Consider the following 19,407-nt stretch of genomic DNA (forward strand, 5'->3'; position numbering starts at 1 on the left):
TCCATCCATCCATCCATCCATCCATCCATCCATCCATCCATCCACCCAACCATCCATCCATCCATCCATCCGTATCCATTCATCCATCCACCCATCCTGTTCTCCTCATTGAATGTGCAGAGCCAGGCTGGTGCCAGACCTGGGGACACGGTGGGGACGCACACAGAGTCTGCCCTTCTGGAGCTCACAACCGAGCACAGAAGACACGGCCCCCTGAGCTGAATCTTGATGAACTTGGATTAGAGGCCATGCGAGGCCAGGGTCGGGGTGGGGGGCTCTGGGAAGTCCAGGGGAGGGGCCCGGCTGGTCCAGGGCAGGGAAGCATCCAGGAGGAGGCCCCCGAAGGAGGACTTCCTCTCACACGTGGGGGTGGGAAAGGGTGAGGAGAGTGGCCGGGCGGAGGGTACCGCCTGTGCAAAGGCCCTGAGGAGGACCAACACTTTCTCACCGGTTCCTGACTGGTGAGCCTTTGAAAAACATAAACCGGGTCACAAAACTCCTCTGCTCACGCCCCACAGGGCTCCCAACACACTCAGCCTGAGAGGACAAGGCCTTACGCGGTCTGGCCTCAGCGGCCTCCCCGCCTCCCTCCGCTCCAGCCACACTGGTCTCCTTCCCGTCCCTCAAACACACACGCTTGTCCTCACCTCAGAGCTGAGCGCCGCCGTCCCACCCCATCTCTCTCACCTCCTCAGAGAGGTCTTCTGAGCTCACCCGTCTAATGAACGAATGAAAGACCAAACAAATGAATGAACTAGTGAGGCTGGGTGTGCCTGGAGCACAGGTAGGTGAAGGAAATCAGCAGAGGAGGAGACTTGGGCAGGTGGCAAGGCAGGGAGGGTGTAAAGCCTGGTGGGCTGCAAGGGGTGGGCTTTATTCTGAGCTGCTGAGAAGCCACAGGAGGGCCTTGGGCGGGGGAGGGACAGAGCCGTGGACACTGCCCCCCTCACTCCCAGGAGCTGCCTCAGAGCCCACCCACTCCTCATGAACTCGAACAGACAGATCACTGGCGCCTGGAGGGAGGGCCTTGCTGGGGGGTGGGGGGGCTCCCGGCGGAAGCGGTGTCCCCGCTCCCCTGCCTTTGTCCTACTGTGCGCTGCAGCGGCCAGAGCGCCACCTCTGCAAGAGCAAGGCTCTCTGAGGGCCTATAACACACCAGCCCTGGGGACCTAGGGCCAAAGTCAGTCCAGCCCTGGTCCTGAGGAATGGCCCAGTGTGGAAAGGGGCCTGGCACATAGTAGGTGCTCAATAAACACTCCTTTCCTTCTTCTCTCCCTTCCTGGCTGTTATCCCCCATTGCCTTCTCAAAATGGGTCAGGCCGCTCAGGTGGGCAAGGTGCTTAAGAGCACGCCTTTGGCATGAAGCCATCCAGCCTCTCCACTCACTAGCTGTGTGATCTGAGTAAACTGCTTGCCCTCTCTGAGCCCCAGCTTCCTCATCTGGAAACCGGATACGCTAACACTGCTCACCATGGGCGGTGTGGTGGCCATGAAGCTCGGTGATGTATGTGAAGCAGCCCGCTTCGGAGGAGGGCTTCATAAAAACAGCGGTCATTACTCACTGATCCTTATGCGCTTATAATGCTCTTATCCAAAGAGGAACTTAGGAGTGATCTAGTCCCATCTCCCCATGATCCAGATGAGGAAACTGAGGCCCAGAGAGGGGACAACTTACCCACGGTCACATGGCTGGTTGGCACAAGCTGGGGTACGGTGTCCAGGGGCAGCCAGGCCCGTGCTCAGGCTCCAGACAGAGATCTTAGGGGTCTCTGTCCAGGGGGATCCAGGGGCCAAGTCTGGCTCACCGTCTGTTTCTGTACAGCCTGCTGGCTAGGGCTGTTTTCTACAAACCAGAACTCCGACGAAGCAAAACGTTACCCCTCCAAAAAAAAAAAAAAAAAAAAAAGAATTCCACCGTCGTCAGTAGTAGATCTGTATTAACAGCAAAAAAGTCCTCGATTATTTATCACTACATTTGAAATTTTGTCACTGTACAGAGTGGAAATTTGTGTTCTCCCGTATACTGGCTTTGATGTTGCCTCTTGGCCCCCAAAGCCTGAAATAGTTCTTCTTTACCCTGTCCTTCTATCCCTCACCCTGCCCGGGGCTCTCCAGACTCAACCAGTCTCAGGGCTGATAACCCCCACCCAGCCTTCCTCTGCGGCTGGGGAACCCGGACCGTAGGACTGTGTACTCCCCACCCAGGGCTCGCCCCGTGCTCCCAGCCCTCCTTTGCGGCACTGGCCTCGGAACCCAGCTGTCACCCTGGGGGACGTGTGCACGGTGGCCTGGGCGGCGTCCCACCACTGGCTCTCGGACCCCAGCTGCCCTGAGTACCACGCTCTCCTTTCCAACCCCTTTCCGGGGGAGCCAAGGCCAGCGTGGGTGGCTGAAATCTCCCCGTAACAGGATCTGCGACCCCTTCCAGCCTCCTCCCCTAACCTGCCGCCCCTCCTCCCTCACCCACACCTGCGCTCCGGCCCCTCCTCCCGGCCCCTCCTCCGGGCTCCTCCTGCACCCCACTCCTGCTCCCTCCTTCCCTGGCTCTCCATGTCACCATCTGTGGCACAATCCTTCTCTGTCACTCTCCCTGCCACCCCCTCCTTCTCCTCCCTCCTTCCCCGCTTTCTCTCCCTGCATCTCTTTCTGCATCCCTCCCTCTCGCCCCTTCTCTCGCTCTTTCCTCTTTCTCTTCTCCTGTCACGCATTTCTCATCACTCCCCCTCATTCTGGCTTTCCACCCACTGCCGTCTTCTCTGTCTCTCCCTCTCTCTCTACCTCCGACCGACCCCCCTTTCCCCTCTCTTTCTATTGGTTTTTTATGGTCCCCTGTTCCCCATTTCTCTTCTTTTTCTTGGGAGGCTTCTCCCTCCTCCCCCACCCCAGGCTCCTGCTTGCAGACCCCCCATCTGTGCCCCTACCCCCCCCACGACCACCCAAGACGTGTCCTGGAGATGGGGGGTGACGCACTAGGCGCTGGTGGGAAATCAGGGCCGGAGACCAGATGGGAGCGGCTCTGTGGGCAGACGTGGCCGCTGCAGGCCTAGGACGGGGCTCCGTTCGCGAGCCATCTAAAAGTGGGCACAGTGTGGGGAGCCCGGCTAAGGGGTGCTCGGGGGCACTGGGGACTGGGCAGGGAGAGGGGGCAGCAGAATGATAACCGGCTTGGCAGCAAGGAGGGGAGCCCTCACCCCATGGGCAGGTAAGGAGGCTGGGGCCTGGATGGGGTCCCAGAGGGTGGGGTGCTGGAGCTCACTCACCCTCTGTGCAGGACGAACTTGGGAGGCTGGGGCTGGGGACTGGGAGAGGGTGGAAGGTCCAGGGAGGAAGGAGGACATCCTGCGACCTCTTCGTGGACAGCGGGGGGCTGGAGGGTGGGCATTAATCTCAGAATCTCATACCATGATTCCAGAATCTTGGAGTCACGGAACAGCAGAGTGTCGGAGCTGGATAAAACCAGATGCCTCATGGCATTTAGCCTCCTTGGCTCAAATGCCAGCCCTCCTGAGCTCCCCCTCTGCGCTGGGCACCGTGCTCAGCATGCTCCCATTTAATCTTTACAACAACCCTGGGAGGTGGATAGGCTTGTCTTCATTTTTATAGGAAAAACTGAGGTCCAGAGATGGGAAGTGAGTTGCCCAAGGTCACACAGCAATTTGGCATCTTCCCTCTGTGGCAGAGCCCAAGCCCCCAGCCTAGGGCTTGTGGGCTTGTGGGGTGTGTTCTTGTGTGTCAGACCCCAGGTCTGAGGTGGGGGGGGCACTGAAGATCTGGGCCTCTTCCCTGGGGCCAGGCCCAGGGGAGCAGAGAGAAAGAAGGACGTAGAGTCAGCCAGGGACTACCAGTCTGCGTTGTCCAGGGCTGTCTCAGTCCTCGATGCCTCTCAGCCCGAGGCCTTCAGGGAAGCGCACAGGGCCGGGAGGTAGGGGTGGTTTAGGAACAAACAGAACTGGGCTCACCTTCTGGCCTCGCACTCAGCAGCTGAGTGACCTTGCACAGTTTACTGAACCTCTCTGAACCTCACGTTCCTCCTCTCTAACCGCCCCCCCCTCCCCGCCACCCCTTGGGCTTGGTGAGGCTCTCATGATGTGAGCTCGAGGCCTCTGCCCAGGAGCGCCCTCCTACTTCACTCCTAGTTCTACTTGCTGAACTGCTTGGCCTGTTCACGTTTGCAGATGTTCTGCGTGCTGTGCTGGGCGCTAGGGTTACAGCTATAAATAACTCAGGGTCCTGCGCCCAAAAGCCGGCAGTCTAGAGGGGGAGGGGGTGGGAGCTAGACAAATGGAGGACGACTGGGGTGTCTGGCATCCCTGAGGGGCTATTCTGAATTGCTGTGGGGCTCAGGGCAACCACTCACCCTCTCTGGACCTCTGTTCCGTCTGGAATGGTCCTCTGAGGAGTCCGCCCCCGGCTTTCAGGCAAGCTTGTGCCAAGGATAAACCAGACAAGGAGAAAAAGGCCCTCCTCTCCAAAGGATGAACTAGATCTCGCACAGCACCCTAGCTGCTTAAAGAAAAGGTGGCATCTAAACTGCAGGTCTGACTTACCCCAATGGAAAGCTATAATTTCCTTGCTTCTGGTACTCTGGCCCGTTAAACTTTGACTGGGAAGATGGGCCCAGGTAAGGGTGGAGGCAGGGAGTCTTCTGGGGGGACCAAAGGCTTGGGGAGGGGCTATTTCATCCTCCTGTACAAAGGCAGGGCCTAGCTGGTACATTGTGTTCCCGCCAGGGCCATGTGTGTTAGCACGTGTGCCTGTGGGTACACATGTGTGTGTCTGGGCAGGAGGGGCCGTCCTCAGAGCTCACCCTCAGGTTTCCCCGGGGGCAGCTGTCCCTGCAGCCCGGAAATTAGGTTTGCCTGGCTCACTGCTCCTCTCTTGGGAGTCTGCTGCTCCCCTCCCTCCTCCAGCCCTGGGTTGTGATTTGTCACCTGGCGGGGATGCTATAAAGAGGATGTGCACGCAAGGAGGCGAGGTGGATGGACGGGTGACGTAGGAAGTCTGGACTCTAAGGTCCCAGATTCACAATTCCAGGTCTAAGAAGGGCTGATTCCAGCGCTCTGGAATTCTGACCTCCTCCGATTCAAAGTCTAAAGTCTATGACTCTACAACTCAGTTCTAAGATTCTAAAATTCTATTTTTAGGTCTCTAAGGGTTTAGGGATGTGGGCCTTCAGAGGGGAAAGGGGGGTCGGTCGGAGGTAGACAGAGAGGGAGAGACAGAGAAGACGGCAGTGATCTTAATAGTTCCAGAGCCTGAGGAGCAGTGAGGAGAGCTCTGAATAGGTTGGTGGGAGAACTGGATGCCAGTTAGTTGGCCGGACCAGCTATGACCCTTAGACAAGTGCCTTCTCCAGGCCTGGCCTCAGTCTGCCGGCCTGTGAAATGGAGTGGGCAGGAGATGGTCTTACAAATCCTCTCAGCTTTGTCCCTTCCTAGCTGTGTGACAAGAGTACATGACCTCAATTTTGTTCCCTGTATGTACTGTGGGGACAACCCTAGTGCCTCCCTCATAGGACCCTATAGGATGCTGCACGTCACTGCTTAGCCTGGAACCTTAGCTCCGTGACGAAGGCCTGGCAGCACTGTTAGGACCCTATGTGCCCACTGTCCAGACTGCCCCTTGCTTTGTGCCTGGGGTGAGGGCAGGTTGAGGGCTCTCATCAGGCCTGGAGGAGCAGGGAGAAGGTGCTCTGAGCCCGGCCAGCCTGGGGAAGCATCAGGAAGAGCCAGGGCCAAGGGGTTCTTTGCCATTCTTGGCATCACCCCGCCTGGTGCTCAGAGCCCTTGGAAGTCCCAGGTATTGGGCAGGGGCACCGGGCACGCTCACCCATCCAGAGGCGTTTGCTCTGAGTTGGGGCGCCTCCCCTTTCCAGGAGCTTCGCATGTGAAAAGTGGTGTCCGGACAGGGCAGTGGGGACCATAGGTCTCACTGGAGGCATTTCAGGTCCAGTGTTCGGCGGGCAGGAGAACACTGGAGGAAGGCTCCTCTGAGAGGTTTCCTTCTCCCTTGGGGTTTCTGTAGGGCAGCCAGCAGCCAAGGGACTGGGGAAGGGGGTAGTCATTTGGAAGGAGGGGAGGAGGTCCCGTCGCAGAGAGGCTCCAGCTTTCAGCCCTGGCATCTAACTGGGTCTCCGGAGAGCCAGAAAGTCCTGCTGAGGGAGGTTAGCTAATCCTGGGGCAGGAGGTCTCTCCCAGCAGGGCCTGAATTCCCAGTATCAGCCATGCATCCTCCCTCTGCATTAAGATTTGTCCACCGGGGTTCCTCTGATTCATTCGATGCCTCAAACGCTGATGCAGAACTTGCGCTTATATGAAAGAGACGAGGGAAAGGACCAGAGCCGAGTACTAGCATCTCCGCGCTTGAGAGTCAAGTCTAGCAGGGTAGCCAGGAGGAGTCTCAGCTCCTTATAACACATGAGAAGTGTAGTAAGAAGGTGCTCTCGGAGGGAATGGGGACGCTTGTTCCCACTGTGCCACTGGGCAAGCTCTTACTCACGTTTCAAGACCCAGTTGAAGTGTCCTCTTCTCGGGGGAGCCCGCCCCACCAGCGCAGGGGGGAGCTGGCCGTTCTCGTCCTTACCCACAGAGTGTTGTGAATTTCTCCACCATCGGTCAGCCTTTGGGGCAGAAGGGGCCCCAGCCGCCCACCCCCCCAGGTTCACAGCCAATCATCCTTCACAGCCCTGTTCACAGCAGGGCCTCTGTCGCAGTGCAGTGGGATGAGCAGGGCTGAGAGAGTCCTCAAGGGCTTTGATTTCCAGGGGGAAGGGACACCTCTGAGCCTGTGGTTCTTAACTCCATTCAGAATCTGAGGAATCTGATGAAAGCGCTGGGCTCTGCCCAGAAAAAACAAGGATGTAGTAACTTTCACCAGAGCTTGGGGGGTTTACGGATCCTCTGAAGTTCAAGAGACTTGGGTTCAAGGTTAAGGACCCGTGACACGCAGCAGTGTTTTTCTAGCGTGAGAGCTGAGACCTGTTTGGGGGGTGTCTTAGTCTGTCCAGATTGTTGTAACAGAATACCATAGACTGGGTGGCTTATAAACAACAGAAATTCATTCCTCACCGTTCTGGAGGCTGGGAAGTCCGAGATCAGTGTGCCGGCAGATTCGGTGTCTGGTGAGGACCTGCTTCCTCGTTCATAGGTGGCTGTTTTCTTGCATGGCAGAAGGGACATGGGAGCTCTCTGGGGTTAGAAGGGCACTAATCCCATTCATGAGGGCTCTACCCTCGCCACCGAATCACCCCCCCACCAAAGGCCCTCCCATCTAATACCATCACACTGGGGGTTAGGATTTTAACATATCAGTTTGGCGTGGGGGAGGACACATTCAGTCTATCACAGCGGGTGATCCACTTGGGGCTCTGCCAGCCGGCTAATCACAGGTAGAAAGGGCAGATTTTGTTTTATGGAACAATATGGCGTCGTCGGGCTGCAATGTAAAACGCACTGGTGTCAAAAACGTTTGGAAAATGCTGGTGTGGAGGAAAGGGCTTATGTTGTCATCAGCTTATCGAATGATCCCCTTACTGAACATTTGCGGGGCGCTTGCCCTGTGTGCAGGTGAAGGGTCACTGGTGTCCAGGTCAGTGCTGGTCCTGCTTTTTGGGGCCAGGCAAGCCGGAGTCCCATGCCACACCCCGCTATGTGGTACAGCGTGGTCACTTCACCTCTTTGAGACTCAGTTTCCTCATGTGAGAAGTGGGGATACCTTACCCGCCTCCCTTGCTGGCCTGTGCAGAGTGAATGAGCCGTGACACGTCAAACTCTGGCCAGGCGCCCAGGAAGTCTCCAAGTTCAGTGTGATGGGGGAGGGGCCGAAGAGACAAAGCCATGCCCTGCCATGACCAAACTGTGTCCTCCCTCCTCCAGGCTAGTAGCTGACTGCTGACCATCTTCTCTTGGCCATGGACACCCCTGGCTATCCTTCACCGTCGCCCACGCCCTCGGAACCCTGGAACGCCTCTTCCGCTTGGCCCCTGGATGCCATCCTCGGAAACGTGTCCACAGTGCAGAGTGCAGTAGGGCTGGCTGTCAGTGGCATTCTGATCCCACTGGTCTACCTGGTGGTGTGCGTGGTGGGCCTGCTGGGCAACTCACTGGTCATCTACGTGGTCCTGCGGCAGACGGCCAGCCCGTCGGTCACCAACATCTACATCCTCAACCTGGCGCTGGCTGATGAGCTTTTCATGCTGGGGCTGCCCTTCCTGGCCGCGCAGAACGCCCTGTCCTACTGGCCCTTCGGGGCCCTCATGTGCCGCCTGGTCATGGCTGTGGATGGCATCAACCAATTCACCAGCATCTTCTGTCTCACTGTCATGAGCGTGGACCGCTACTTGGCGGTAGCGCATCCCACCCGCTCCGCCCGCTGGCGCACGGCGCCCGTGGCCCGCACAGTCAGTGCGGCCGTCTGGGTGGCCTCAGCCGTGGTAGTGCTGCCCGTGGTGGTCTTCTCGGGCGTGCCCCGTGGCATGAGCACCTGCCACATGCAGTGGCCCGAGCCGGCAGCGGCCTGGCGGGCTGGCTTCATCATCTACACGGCCGCACTGGGCTTCTTTGGGCCGCTGCTGGTCATTTGCCTCTGCTACCTGCTCATCGTGGTCAAGGTGCGCTCAGCTGGGCGGCGGGTGTGGGCACCCTCGTGCCAGCGGCGGCGGCATTCTGAGCGCAGGGTCACGCGCATGGTGGTGGCCGTGGTGGCACTCTTTGTCCTCTGCTGGATGCCCTTTTATGTGCTCAACATCATCAACGTGGTGTGCCCGCTGCCCGAGGAACCCGCCTTCTTCGGCCTCTACTTCCTGGTGGTGGCACTGCCCTATGCCAACAGCTGTGCCAACCCCATCCTTTACGGCTTCCTCTCCTACCGCTTCAAGCAGGGCTTCCGCAGGGTCCTGCTGCGGCCCTCCCGCCGTGTGCGCAACCAGGAGCCTCCCCTGGGGCCTCCAGAGAAGACAGAGGAAGAAGAGGATGAAGGAGAAGATGGAGGTGGGGAGGCTGGGCAGGAGGGAGCAGGGGAGCATGAGGGGCCGAAGGAGATGAATGGTCGGGTCAACCGCATCACGCAGCCGGGTCCCAGCGGACACGAGCAGCTTCCCAGCGGCCCCACCAGAAAGGAGCGTCAGTTCCTACCCCAAGAGCCCTCAGCTACGGAGAAGTCAGGCACCCTGCACATCAGCTATCTGTAAGGGCCTGCAGAGGGCCAGGGTAGCCCAAGGACAGGGCAAAGACTGTGGGTACGCCTAGGGCATGCCACCTGAGGTGCCAGGGGCCCATGATGGGAAGTTCAGAGGCCTGGGCTCTGATCCCATTGCTGCCGAGACTTGCTGTGTGACCTCAGATAGGTCACTTCCCCTCTCTGGGCCTTGTGTTCTCCTCTGTGACTCAGGGATGGGAGATACGGCCTGGACGAGCTCTATCAGATAAGTCTGGAGGGGCATCACTGCCGGGCTGGGTAGGGTCAGGTTAAGGGGATAGGTACCGACTGGTTTTCCCCTTCCGAAACAGAGCATCCTCAATCTTGGCCCTCAGAGGGATAAACCAAGGCCTGGATTTCCCGGGCTCAGAGTCAGGTTCGCAAAAGAGGGAGTGGGGGCCCACATTCACAGGGAGTGGTACGGCATCCCCAAATAGGGTAAAGTCTTACCTGGTAGGGAGAAGGGGTGTGAGATTGCCCAGGCCCCCATCAGCTCTCCCCGTCTTGCTGCAAGGCTGTGGGCCAGCTCTTCTCCTCTCTGGGCCTCAGGCCTCACCTGCTAAACGACCCAATAACCCCCAGGCCCCCTTGGCCCAGACAGTCAATGCCAGGACTCCTGTATTCCCAGACAAGAGGGGAAGGCGTGATTTTCCAGGAAGCTAACTGAGTCGAGCTTCAGGGTCCCTGACTGCTCGGGCCCTTCTGAGGCCCTGAGTCTAATTTCGTACTTGTAATTTTGTACCCCTTTTCTTAAAGAGGGACCCCATATTGCATAAGCTTAGGCCACCCAAAGGCTAGCTCAGGCCCCGTTGGGGGCAGCTAATCAATCCTCAAAGCAGCTCACTTTGTGTCCTGTGGCTGGAGGGGGTCTCAGGGTCTTTGAGGGCTCAGGAACCTCCTCATAGGAGAAATCCTCCCTGCTTCTCCCCCGTCGGTGACTAAAGCAGGGATCTGGCCCAGGCAGACTGGAACGGAAAGGCGGAGTGTCTAAACAGAGCTGGGAGGAGAAGGAAGAAGAAGAGGAGGGAGAGGAAGGGGGAAGAGAAAGGCGAAGGAGGAGGAGGTGGAGGACAGGTCTGCTCCATGACCTTGGGGCCGACCTTGGCCCCTCTGGGCTGAGCTCAGTTGCAGCATCAATGAAACATGGTTGCCGGTGCCTGGCCTGATGAAACTCAAGGAAAGGATGCCATCAGGGTGGAAAAGCAAATGCTCTGAAAGGTACAGGCTCAGCCCCCTTGAGGGCCTGCAGTGCTGGTAAGAAGGGTTAGGCCTTGGTGGAAGTCTGGGGGCAGAGCTGAGAAGCAAGGCCTGGCTCCCCGGAGAGGTTGGGAGGAGTGGGGCAGCGCTGCAGGCTGGGGAGCAGACCTTCCGGTCCTCTACATGCCCCGGGGCAGCACGTCGGAAAGGCCCAAGGAAGACAAGACTAGAGGAGGCTGGAGAGAGGCCACAGGGAGAGGCCGCTGTCCAAGGCTCGGCCTGGGGCTGGCCTGGACTCCCTCCCAGAGATGACCCCTTAGAGCCACAGCGAGACTGGTCCCGGGGACGGTGGTACCTCCAGTTAAATCTCCCAGCCTCCTACCCCACAGAGGGTAGGGGGTCCTCAGGGAAAGCATGGGAACCACAAGTTGGGAGGCCTAGATCTTCAACTCACCTTCAGATCCTGTGTAGCCTTGACCTCTCTGGGCCTCAGTTTCCCATCATAAAGTGGAAGTGCTTGTCCCAGCTTGCCTGCCTCCTGGGATTTGGGAAGAAAAGGAGTCGTTTGGGGTAAAGTGCCACGCATACAGCAATGGCTGGGGCTGGGCTTTAACAGATTACACAGTGGAGGCAGCCCCCGCCAGGCGTGGCCTTCAACCCCTTCTCCTTCGCCAAGTGGCTTCTCTGTCTCCAGCCCTTGGGGCTGAGGGCACTACAGGACATGAGGAAGGGAAGCTGGGGGTCAGAGACCAAGGATCAGGGAGGCAGGGCTTGGGGCAGAGTGAGGCCCCATCAGGGGGAAAGAAGTTTACACAACTAGAGCTTGTGTGGAGGTTGGAGGCCCAGTCCTCAGTCTGGCATCCCCTGAGGCCGATCTGGGGGTCTGAGGAAAGAGGGCCCCTGGCATTCCAGCATTTCCTGTTTTCCTGGCCAACCCTACTTTCCTGATTGCTGGGGCAAGTGAGCCTGTTCTACAAGGGTGGGTGGGAGGCCCCTTAGGGAAATTCTGACTCTAACTCTTGTCAATAAAGTCAGTGACACATGACAACTGGCCTGGGCCAATTCCTCTGGCGGGCGCTGTGTTTTTAGACGGGTGTGCATGGGTGGGGGTGGGTGTGGGCATCCATCTCTATCGGGATGCTCCTTCTTTCCTGTCTCTCAGCTCTGCGTGCCCAGGCCTCTTGGTGTATAGCCTCCCAGAATCCTGGTCCTCCAGGAGTCATGGAAGACGTTCCTGACAAGCCTCGGCCTGCACCCTTACAGATCTTGATCCAAAGGCAGTAGATATACCCTCTTCCTGTGTCCAAATATCAGATCTCATGCAAGAGAGCTGACTGGTTCTAACTGAGTCACATGACGGCCCCTTGGGCCAATCACCAAAGACAAGGTGATAGAATGCCATGATTGGCCAGATGTGGGTCATGTGTCCCTCTTTCCAGCTAGAGAGAAGGTGGGACACTGTGATGGACAGTTTGGCCTGAACAGTGGGGTAGGAGTCGGGTCAGGGACTGACTATCAATGGCAGGGAGCGAAGAGCCAGGCAGCAACAATAATGGGATGGGGGAGGGGTGTGTAACCGGAGTGCAGGGCACATAGTAGGTGCTCAGGGCATCTCAGCCATATCCACGAGTGAATGCGTATTGGGGTGTAACACTGAGGGCCCGCTGTGTGTGTGGCAGGTGTGCACGGGGTGGGAGCAGAGGACCTGCTTGCAGCCCAGGTTGTGTGGGGAGTGGGCCTGGGCCAGGGTCCCCTCTCTGCATCCCACAGCCCTCCAGCTTCCCCATCTCACCATATGTCACTACCAGTGCATGCTCTTGTGCGTTTGTGTGTGTGTGTGTGTGTGTGTGTGTGTGTGTGTGTGTGTGTGTGGTGTCCCAATAGCTTTGTCCCTCCAGGCAGGGGCTGTGCCTGATGCATCTGTGTTCACAGGGCCTGGCAGTGCTGTGGGCCCCTCATATGACTATTTGGAATAAATGACTGAATGGGGGAAATTCCATTTCTCAATTCCGGGGGGAATTTTCACACTGTGACTCTAGCCTCCTTTGGATCTGTGCAATGTGGTGACCCTTAATAAATGGGGGGGGCATCAGGGGAATGGAAGGAGTTATATGGGGGTTTCGGGCTGGGATCTGTGGGTTATGGGAACTGCAGGGGCTGTGGGCTGAGGGCAGGCTCTGGGGCTGTGAGCTCGAGCCGGCAGGAATGGGTGGCGATGACCCCCTCTGCCTGATTCCGTCTCTCCAGACATCCAAGTTGCTCAGACCCAAGACCTTACCTTGAACTTGTCTCTCTGAGGCTGTTGCCTGGCAACAGCCCATGGCCACCAGGCTCTGGACCAGGACTTCATACGTCAGCCTCATCACCAGCAGAAAGGAGTCAGGAGCCTGTAGGCCCTGGGATAGGGGAGGCCAAGGCCCCAGGGCTTCAGGCCCTCCTCACCTCCAAGGGGTGGGGGAGACAGAGGCCACAGTCCCATGGGGAGGTGACAGCCTGGGTGCCACAGGACTCCAGACACAGAAGAAAGCACTCTAAAGGCGGCAAGGACCCCAGGCTGTAATGTGAGGAGATTTCCCTGGAGCTGTGCAAGGCCACGGTCCTGCCAAAACCTCAGGGTGATCCCCTGTCGCTGGCAGGCCCTGGTGAGACTCTTGGTGATTCTACTGGAAGGCCATGGGGCAGACACATCCCCCAAATGTCATGAGACCCAAAGTCAGGAGGCCTGGGACCTAGGCCCACTCTGCCATGAACCTACCACACAGCCTTGGCCATTCACTGACCTCTCTGGGCAAAGTTCATTAAGTTAATAAAGACTTTTCTGAGCACTCACTGTGTGCAAGGCCCTGACACCGGGCTGGGGAAACAGACACGGTTCCCGGGCCTTGTGGCGCTCACAAGCAACCGCACGAGTAAATGGACCACTATCCAGTAGGGACGGCAGTGCCCTGTGCTCTGGGGGATCACAGCTGGGGGGAGGGGTCCGTGTTGGGGGCGGCACTGAGAGCAGAGGGTGAACCTGAGTGTGCCCGGCGGGGAGGCTGTATGTGCTAAGGCCCTGGGGTTGAAGGAAGGCAGTGAATGAAAGGAAGAAAAGCAGAGGTGAGGCCCAATTCAGGGACAGAAGCTGTGTCAGACAGGACCGCCTAGGAGGTTTAATTCCAGTCGTGCATTGAATTGTGTACCGCTCCCCCTTCAAATTCACATGAAGCTCTAACCTCTAGTACCTCCGGATGTGACCTTATTTGGAAATAGGGTCCTTGCAGTTTTAAGCAGCTAAGATGATGTCACCCTGGAGTCAGGTGGGGTCCTATTCCAATATGACTGGTGTTTTTAAGAAAAGGGAAGATTAGGACACAGACACGAGCATGGGGAAAATGCTGGAGTGATGCTTCCACAAGTTAATGCCAAAGATTGCCAGCAAACCACCAGAAGCCGGGAGAGAGGCCTGGAAGAGGTCCTTCCTCACAGTCCTCAGAAGGAAGCAACCCTGCCTGACACCTTGACCTTGGACTTCTAGCCTGCAGAACTATGAGAAAATACGTTTCTGTTTTTTAAACCACCTAGTTTGTGGTACTTTGTTCTGGCAGCAAACTAATACAATTCCCACCTGCAAAACGGAGCCCACAGTCCCTCCTCTCCTGGGTCTCTGGAGGACCTTGGACTAATTCATTCATTCTTTCCTTCAACAAGTGTTTACAGAACAGCCGCCAACGCAAAAAGCTGAAGGCAGAGAATTACAAGGCCTGGCTTCAGGGCTGAAGGAAGCTGTACTGAACATAAGAGCTAAAGAGGTGGTTCTTAAGCCCCCGGAACCTGGAACTGTCTGGTTTTGAATCCCGGCTCATCCATTCACTAGCTGTTTGACCTAGAGCCAGTTAATTAAACTTCCTGTGCCTCAGTCTCCTCCTCTTTGAGATGAAGATGAGAGTAGATGTCTACGGTTAGGAAGATTAAATGAACAGAGATTTAGAAACAGCTTAGAACAGTGCATCGTAGGTGCTATGTGTTAAATAAACATGAGAAGTGCTTTAACAGAAGCAAGAATCCAGCCGTGGGTTGGGGAGGACGTCTCCCCGGAAGGGTTATAGCCCAGCCAAGCATCAAGAGGGAACTGGAGTTTGTGCACCAGGAGGAGGCATGCGAGATGTTCAGGGTACTAAGAACAGCTCTGCTACCCATTTTACAGCTGAAAATAGTGAGGCCTGGGATGGTCTTGTGATTTGCCCAGGGTCACAGCACCAGAGGCAGGACCAAGAACCACGTTTTCCTAGTCCCCAGTCCAGTGTCTGTAGCTTTTAGAAACTATGAACTTGAGGGCCAGGGTGGCAGGAGTGATGCTGGGGGTGGAAAGAGCTCTGAGGCCAATGGTGCCAGCTCCTTGGCGGCCACTGGCGGTAACAGATGATGTCCTTGGGCAAGACTCAACAGGCATGAAGGGCAGCCCAGACCAGCGGATCGATGACGTCAGGACAGACAGGGGCAGTGACGTCATCATCCTGCTGGTGGGCAACAAGACCGACCTGGCCGACAAGTGGCTGGCGACCATCCGGGAGGGCAAGCAGCGCGCCAAAGAACTGAGCGCCACGTTCATCGAGACCAGTGCCAAGACCGGCTACAACGTGAAGCAGCTCTTCCGACGTGTGGCCTCGGCTCTGCCTGGAATGGAGAACGTCCAGGAGAAAAGCAAAGAAGGGATGAACGACATCAAGCTGGACCAACCCCAGGAGTCCCTGGCCAGCAAGGGCGGCTGCTCCCGCTAATGCAGTCTGACCGCTGGCTTCCTCTGACACTACTCACTCGTTGCGAGCACCCTCTAGCGAGCCCTGCAGCCTCGGCATAGGCCTGCCTGGCAGGCTAAGGTGGTGTGTACCCAGGAGTGAATGTCAGTGATACAGCCATGCACATACGTGCGCACGGAGAGCAAAGCCAGTCTTCACTTTTTCACAGGCTCAAAGAAAGTGCCCGGGGCCACACTTGGCCTCCTCCAGGGTCCCAGACACCCCAGGTCCTGGCTCACACAGCCTAGGGACACAGCCTGTACACAACCAGGATCTCCTGCCCTCTGGCCATCTTGTTAACAGGAAGGGAAAATGAGGCCTGCAGGAGTACGGGGCCTCTCGGTCCTGCTCTCTGCGTTAATGACAGGAAATATGTCAATATTTGCACACAGGAACTGCTGGCCTTGCTGCACTTGGTCGGTGTGCCCAGAGCCTGCTTGGTTTCACCGTCTGTAAGAGGAGGGGTTGTCTCTGTGCTTGGCGCGGGCCTTCAGCCCGCTCATCAGACAGGGTGGGTCCTTCCTCCTTGCTGACCATGATAAATGGCAGCAATTATGGGGAGAACAAAGCAAACACACAATGCTCATTGACGTGGGTGGTGTGGCAGGTGAGCTCACGGCCACACAATCCATTTCGAGCCTCACAGCCACCACTTCTTAGCTCTACGTGCCTTTGGGCCAGCCTCAAAACCTCTCGGAGCCTCAGTTTCCTCATCCATAAAACGGGCTCCGTAGCCCCATCTCACAGGACTGTGGCAGGACCGGGAGGCGGCGGGTTGGCTCCGGCCAACGCCAGCACTGTGCTCTGTGTCCGGCAGGGGGCGCCGCGTAACCTTCCCCTCTCCGCCTGGCGCCCTCAGCCGCTCCGGTCGGCCGGACTCGGCTCTATTCGGCACCAGTCGGATCCACTCGGTCAGACCCGGCGATAATCGGACGGACACGCTGGGCTCGGCCGGACTCGGCTCTGCTCGGCCAAGTTCGGCTTTGCTCGGTTCTGTTCGACTCCGCCGGGAGCTGGACTCGCAAAGGCCCCTCCCCGGCGCCGCTGCGGCTCTTTCCTCTCGTCTCGCTGTCTGCTTCTCGGATAGAGGCGCGGTGGCCGGAGCAGAGCCGCTCCCTCCGTCCACAAGCCGGCGGGTTTCTCCGTGGCGGGGGTCTGGTCTGGCTGAGCCCTAGGTGGTGCCAAGAGTGGCTGCAGCTGGCTGCAGTCTTTTCCCAGGGTTTGAGCCCGAAGCGGGTGGGCATGGAGGGGCTTCCCCGGCTTGGGGGTGGGAGTCACTCCCCTTAATGCTGCGGAGAGAAGCGAAGCGGGGAGGATGGCGCTGGCCTCCCGCGTGCCTTGGCGACCCCATCATCCGGCTCGGCCACTAGTCAGCCGTGGGGAGGGAGCCAGTTGCTTTACCTGGCTCCCTGAGCCTCAGTTTCCCACTCTGTAGCAACAGGGTCCTCGTCAGGGTCCAGGAGGACTGGGATGGGGCTGGCTCTTTCCTTCTCGGGGCCCCCTGGGGATTCTCTTTCCCCTTCTGTAAAATGGGATTAAACTCGCCCATCTCGGATTAACACCCGTAGGAACAGACATGGGTTGCTGAAAAGCCCAGGACGCAGAAACTGAGTCCGGGGAGCGAAGTTCACCCGGGATGACCCAGCTAGTCGAAGGAGGGGTATGCAGAGCCAGGAAGCCGAGTGAGCGAGCTGCTTTGGAGAGGGAGGGTCACATCGGACCCTCTGCCCACTTTGCAGGAAGTGGGGTTTGGAGGAAGAGGTGAGGGAACGGGCGCCCCAGCCAGCCCCTAGCACGTCTTAGTGGGCCCTTCATCTTTCCCCTTCTCCCCTCCTTAGCTCTCTAGGAAGGGGACGGGTGGGGAGCATCACAAACCCGTGGTGGAATGGGGTGGGTGCCAGGCGCATAGCCTCTCCCCACTAGGTGGCGCTCACGGTTTCCTTTGTTTAGTTTCTTTATCACCGTCCTAGAACAATTAGATCATTAGCCAAACACAACTTGCATAGCTGACTCCGGGAATCGTGTTTTGGGTTCTGTCTCACTTTATGACAGGCGCACATTTTATTTTTTAAAAATGCATGAAGGGTTCTTGGTGCTTTGTAAGCACTGACTAAATGTCACTATTTTTTTTTTTTTTTTTTTGTGGTACGCGGGCCTCTCACTGTCGTGCCCTCTCCCGTTGCGGAGCACAGGCTCCGGACGCGCAGGCTCCAGACGCGCAGGCTCAGCGGCCACGGCTCACGGGCGCAGCCGCTCCGCGGCATGCGGGATCTTCCCGGACCGGGGCACGAACCCGTGTCCCCTGCATCGGCAGGCGGACTCCCAACCGCTGCGCCACCAGGGAAGCCCAATGTCACTATTTTTATATCTTCTTCCCAGCCTTGGGCTGGAAGGTGGATGTGGCTAGGAGCTTGGTTCTGAGAGTTGGGGAGTGTGTGTCTCATCTGTATGCATGAGGAGAATGGGCTCATGCCCTCACCATGTCCAGGGTTTAACCCGGGAGCAGCAGTGCTTGGTGGCCGGTGTAGAGTACCCCCACTGGCTATCCCACCAGGTTGCTCAGATGGTCTTGGCCTCCTCATGTTCCTCTGGCCTCGGGTCACCAAGGCTCAGAGGTAGGGAGACATGCCCAAGGACACGAAGCTAGAAGGAGGTGGAGCTGAGACGTAACCCAGTCTTGTCTGCCCCGGGGCTGGGGCTCTGTCTCCACACTGCCTGGCTGGCCTGCTGGGGAGATCCTCAGAATGGCTGGGAGACCGAGGGCTGATGCACAAATGGGGTGATTTGCGACATGGTGAAAGAGAGAGGGAGGAAAAGTGTTAGAGTAGTGTATAATATTCCTGAGTCCTACTCTCTTGTCTGCCCTGCCCCCAGCCAGCTGCCTTGGACCAAGGGGGATAAGGGACACTTTTCTGGGGCATTGACACTGGCTGGGAGTCAAAGGAGCTGGTCCTAGAACCTGATGAGAATCACGTGCTTTGCCAGATCTCACCTGTCAAGTGAGATGAGGCTCCTTCTCTGCAGAGGGGCTGTTGAGCGTGGCAGGGAGCACACAGTGGGCCCTGGACCAAACCACTTCTGTGTCCCCGCCCTGCTTCTCCACATCCCCCGTCCGTCTTCCCTTCTCTTCGCTTTTGCCTCCGATGCTAGGCTTCCTAAGTCAGATCTCTGTGAGGCAGCCAGGAGCTGTGTCCTGCCTCCGTGGTGCTGAGTCAGCCCTTTTCCCGCTGGAGGCAGCAGTGAGGCGAGGGTGGGGAGGGGGCTCCCTCGCCTCCCTCCCTCTGCAGCCCTGGCTCCATGCCCTGGGAATGCTGCCTGGGGCAGGGCCACGTAGCGGGCACAGCCAGTGCGGACCTGACAGTTTTCCCAGTGCTCTTAGGCCTTCCATCTGCTTTCCTTTGGGGCCCCTCGAACCCCTAAGTAGGCCTGGGGTGAGGGTGGGGTACTCCAAGTGGGTTGGGAGTGGGAAGCAGCACAAAACTGGAAGCTGGGGGAGTCTGGCCCTCATCCCAACGTGGACTCCAGTCTGCTGTCCGACCTTGCGCCAAAGACTCCCTGCCCTCCCTGGTCACAGTGTCCCTGCTGGACAGATTCAGGAATTGGATTAGATCATCTCTAAGGGTCCTTCCAGGCCTGGATTATTCTGCTGTGTGTTTATCCCCCAAAGTAATAAAAAAACAGAAGCTCAGAGATGGGAGATGGTCAAGGACACACAGCCAGGGCTGTTCCATCCTCCACACTTTGCCCAGCTGTGAGTGGGGCCTGGGGGTTAGTGCCCAAAGCCCCAGACTTCAGTAAGTCCCCCTAGGTCGCTGCATTCCTGTGCCTCCTGAGAGCGATAATGTCACCACCTCTCTCTGCCCAGGGGGCAGGCCCTGAATTGCAACCTTTGCCGGCAACCGTGCCCAGCTGTGCCATCGTGGGAACTCCGGTAGGACGGAGAGCACTTCCATGCTGTAGGGTTGTGGTTCCTCTTCACTAACTGTGTGACCCTGTGAAAGTCACATCAGCTCCCACCACTAGCTCCCTTTCCCAAGAAGAGTAAGAAAATGGATGTAAATACCCTTTGGCTCCCAAAAACCCCTGCAAAGGTGAAGCCTGGCCCAGGCAGTAAGTACTCAACAAACGTAGCATGAGAGGGGGCTAGAGGGCGAGGGATGTTTGAGAGAGTCTTTGCACAGGGGTCTCTGACCCCAGGGAACCAGGACTGCAGCCTTTGCAAAGCCTCCTGCAGCCT

General features: G+C 57.7%; 2 protein-coding genes across 2 annotated transcripts; both read left to right on the forward strand.

Annotated features, from left to right (window-relative positions):
- The first annotated feature begins 7,488 nt into the window (after window positions 1-7,488).
- On the forward strand, window positions 7,489-11,419 carry SSTR3 (somatostatin receptor 3). Its single transcript, XM_032646746.1, has one exon. It carries the CDS (start codon window positions 7,910-7,912, stop codon window positions 9,185-9,187), a length of 1,278 nt encoding a protein of 425 aa, XP_032502637.1. The 5' UTR covers window positions 7,489-7,909; the 3' UTR covers window positions 9,188-11,419.
- A 3,403-nt stretch (window positions 11,420-14,822) lies between these two features.
- On the forward strand, window positions 14,823-15,152 carry LOC116761128 (ras-related protein Rab-6B-like). Its single transcript, XM_032646910.1, has one exon. It carries the CDS (start codon window positions 14,823-14,825, stop codon window positions 15,150-15,152), a length of 330 nt encoding a protein of 109 aa, XP_032502801.1.
- The last annotated feature ends 4,255 nt before the right edge of the window (window positions 15,153-19,407 follow it).

Source organism: Phocoena sinus, chromosome 10 (assembly GCF_008692025.1).
Source record: "Phocoena sinus isolate mPhoSin1 chromosome 10, mPhoSin1.pri, whole genome shotgun sequence".
In the NCBI taxonomy this organism is placed as follows: domain Eukaryota; kingdom Metazoa; phylum Chordata; class Mammalia; order Artiodactyla; family Phocoenidae; genus Phocoena; species Phocoena sinus.

Bases quoted from the DNA above. Each gene is read 5' to 3' on its own strand.
- SSTR3 (XM_032646746.1), top strand. From the start codon at position 7,910: ATGGACACCCCTGGCTATCCTTCACCGTCGCCCACGCCCTCGGAACCC.
- LOC116761128 (XM_032646910.1), top strand. From the start codon at position 14,823: ATGAAGGGCAGCCCAGACCAGCGGATCGATGACGTCAGGACAGACAGG.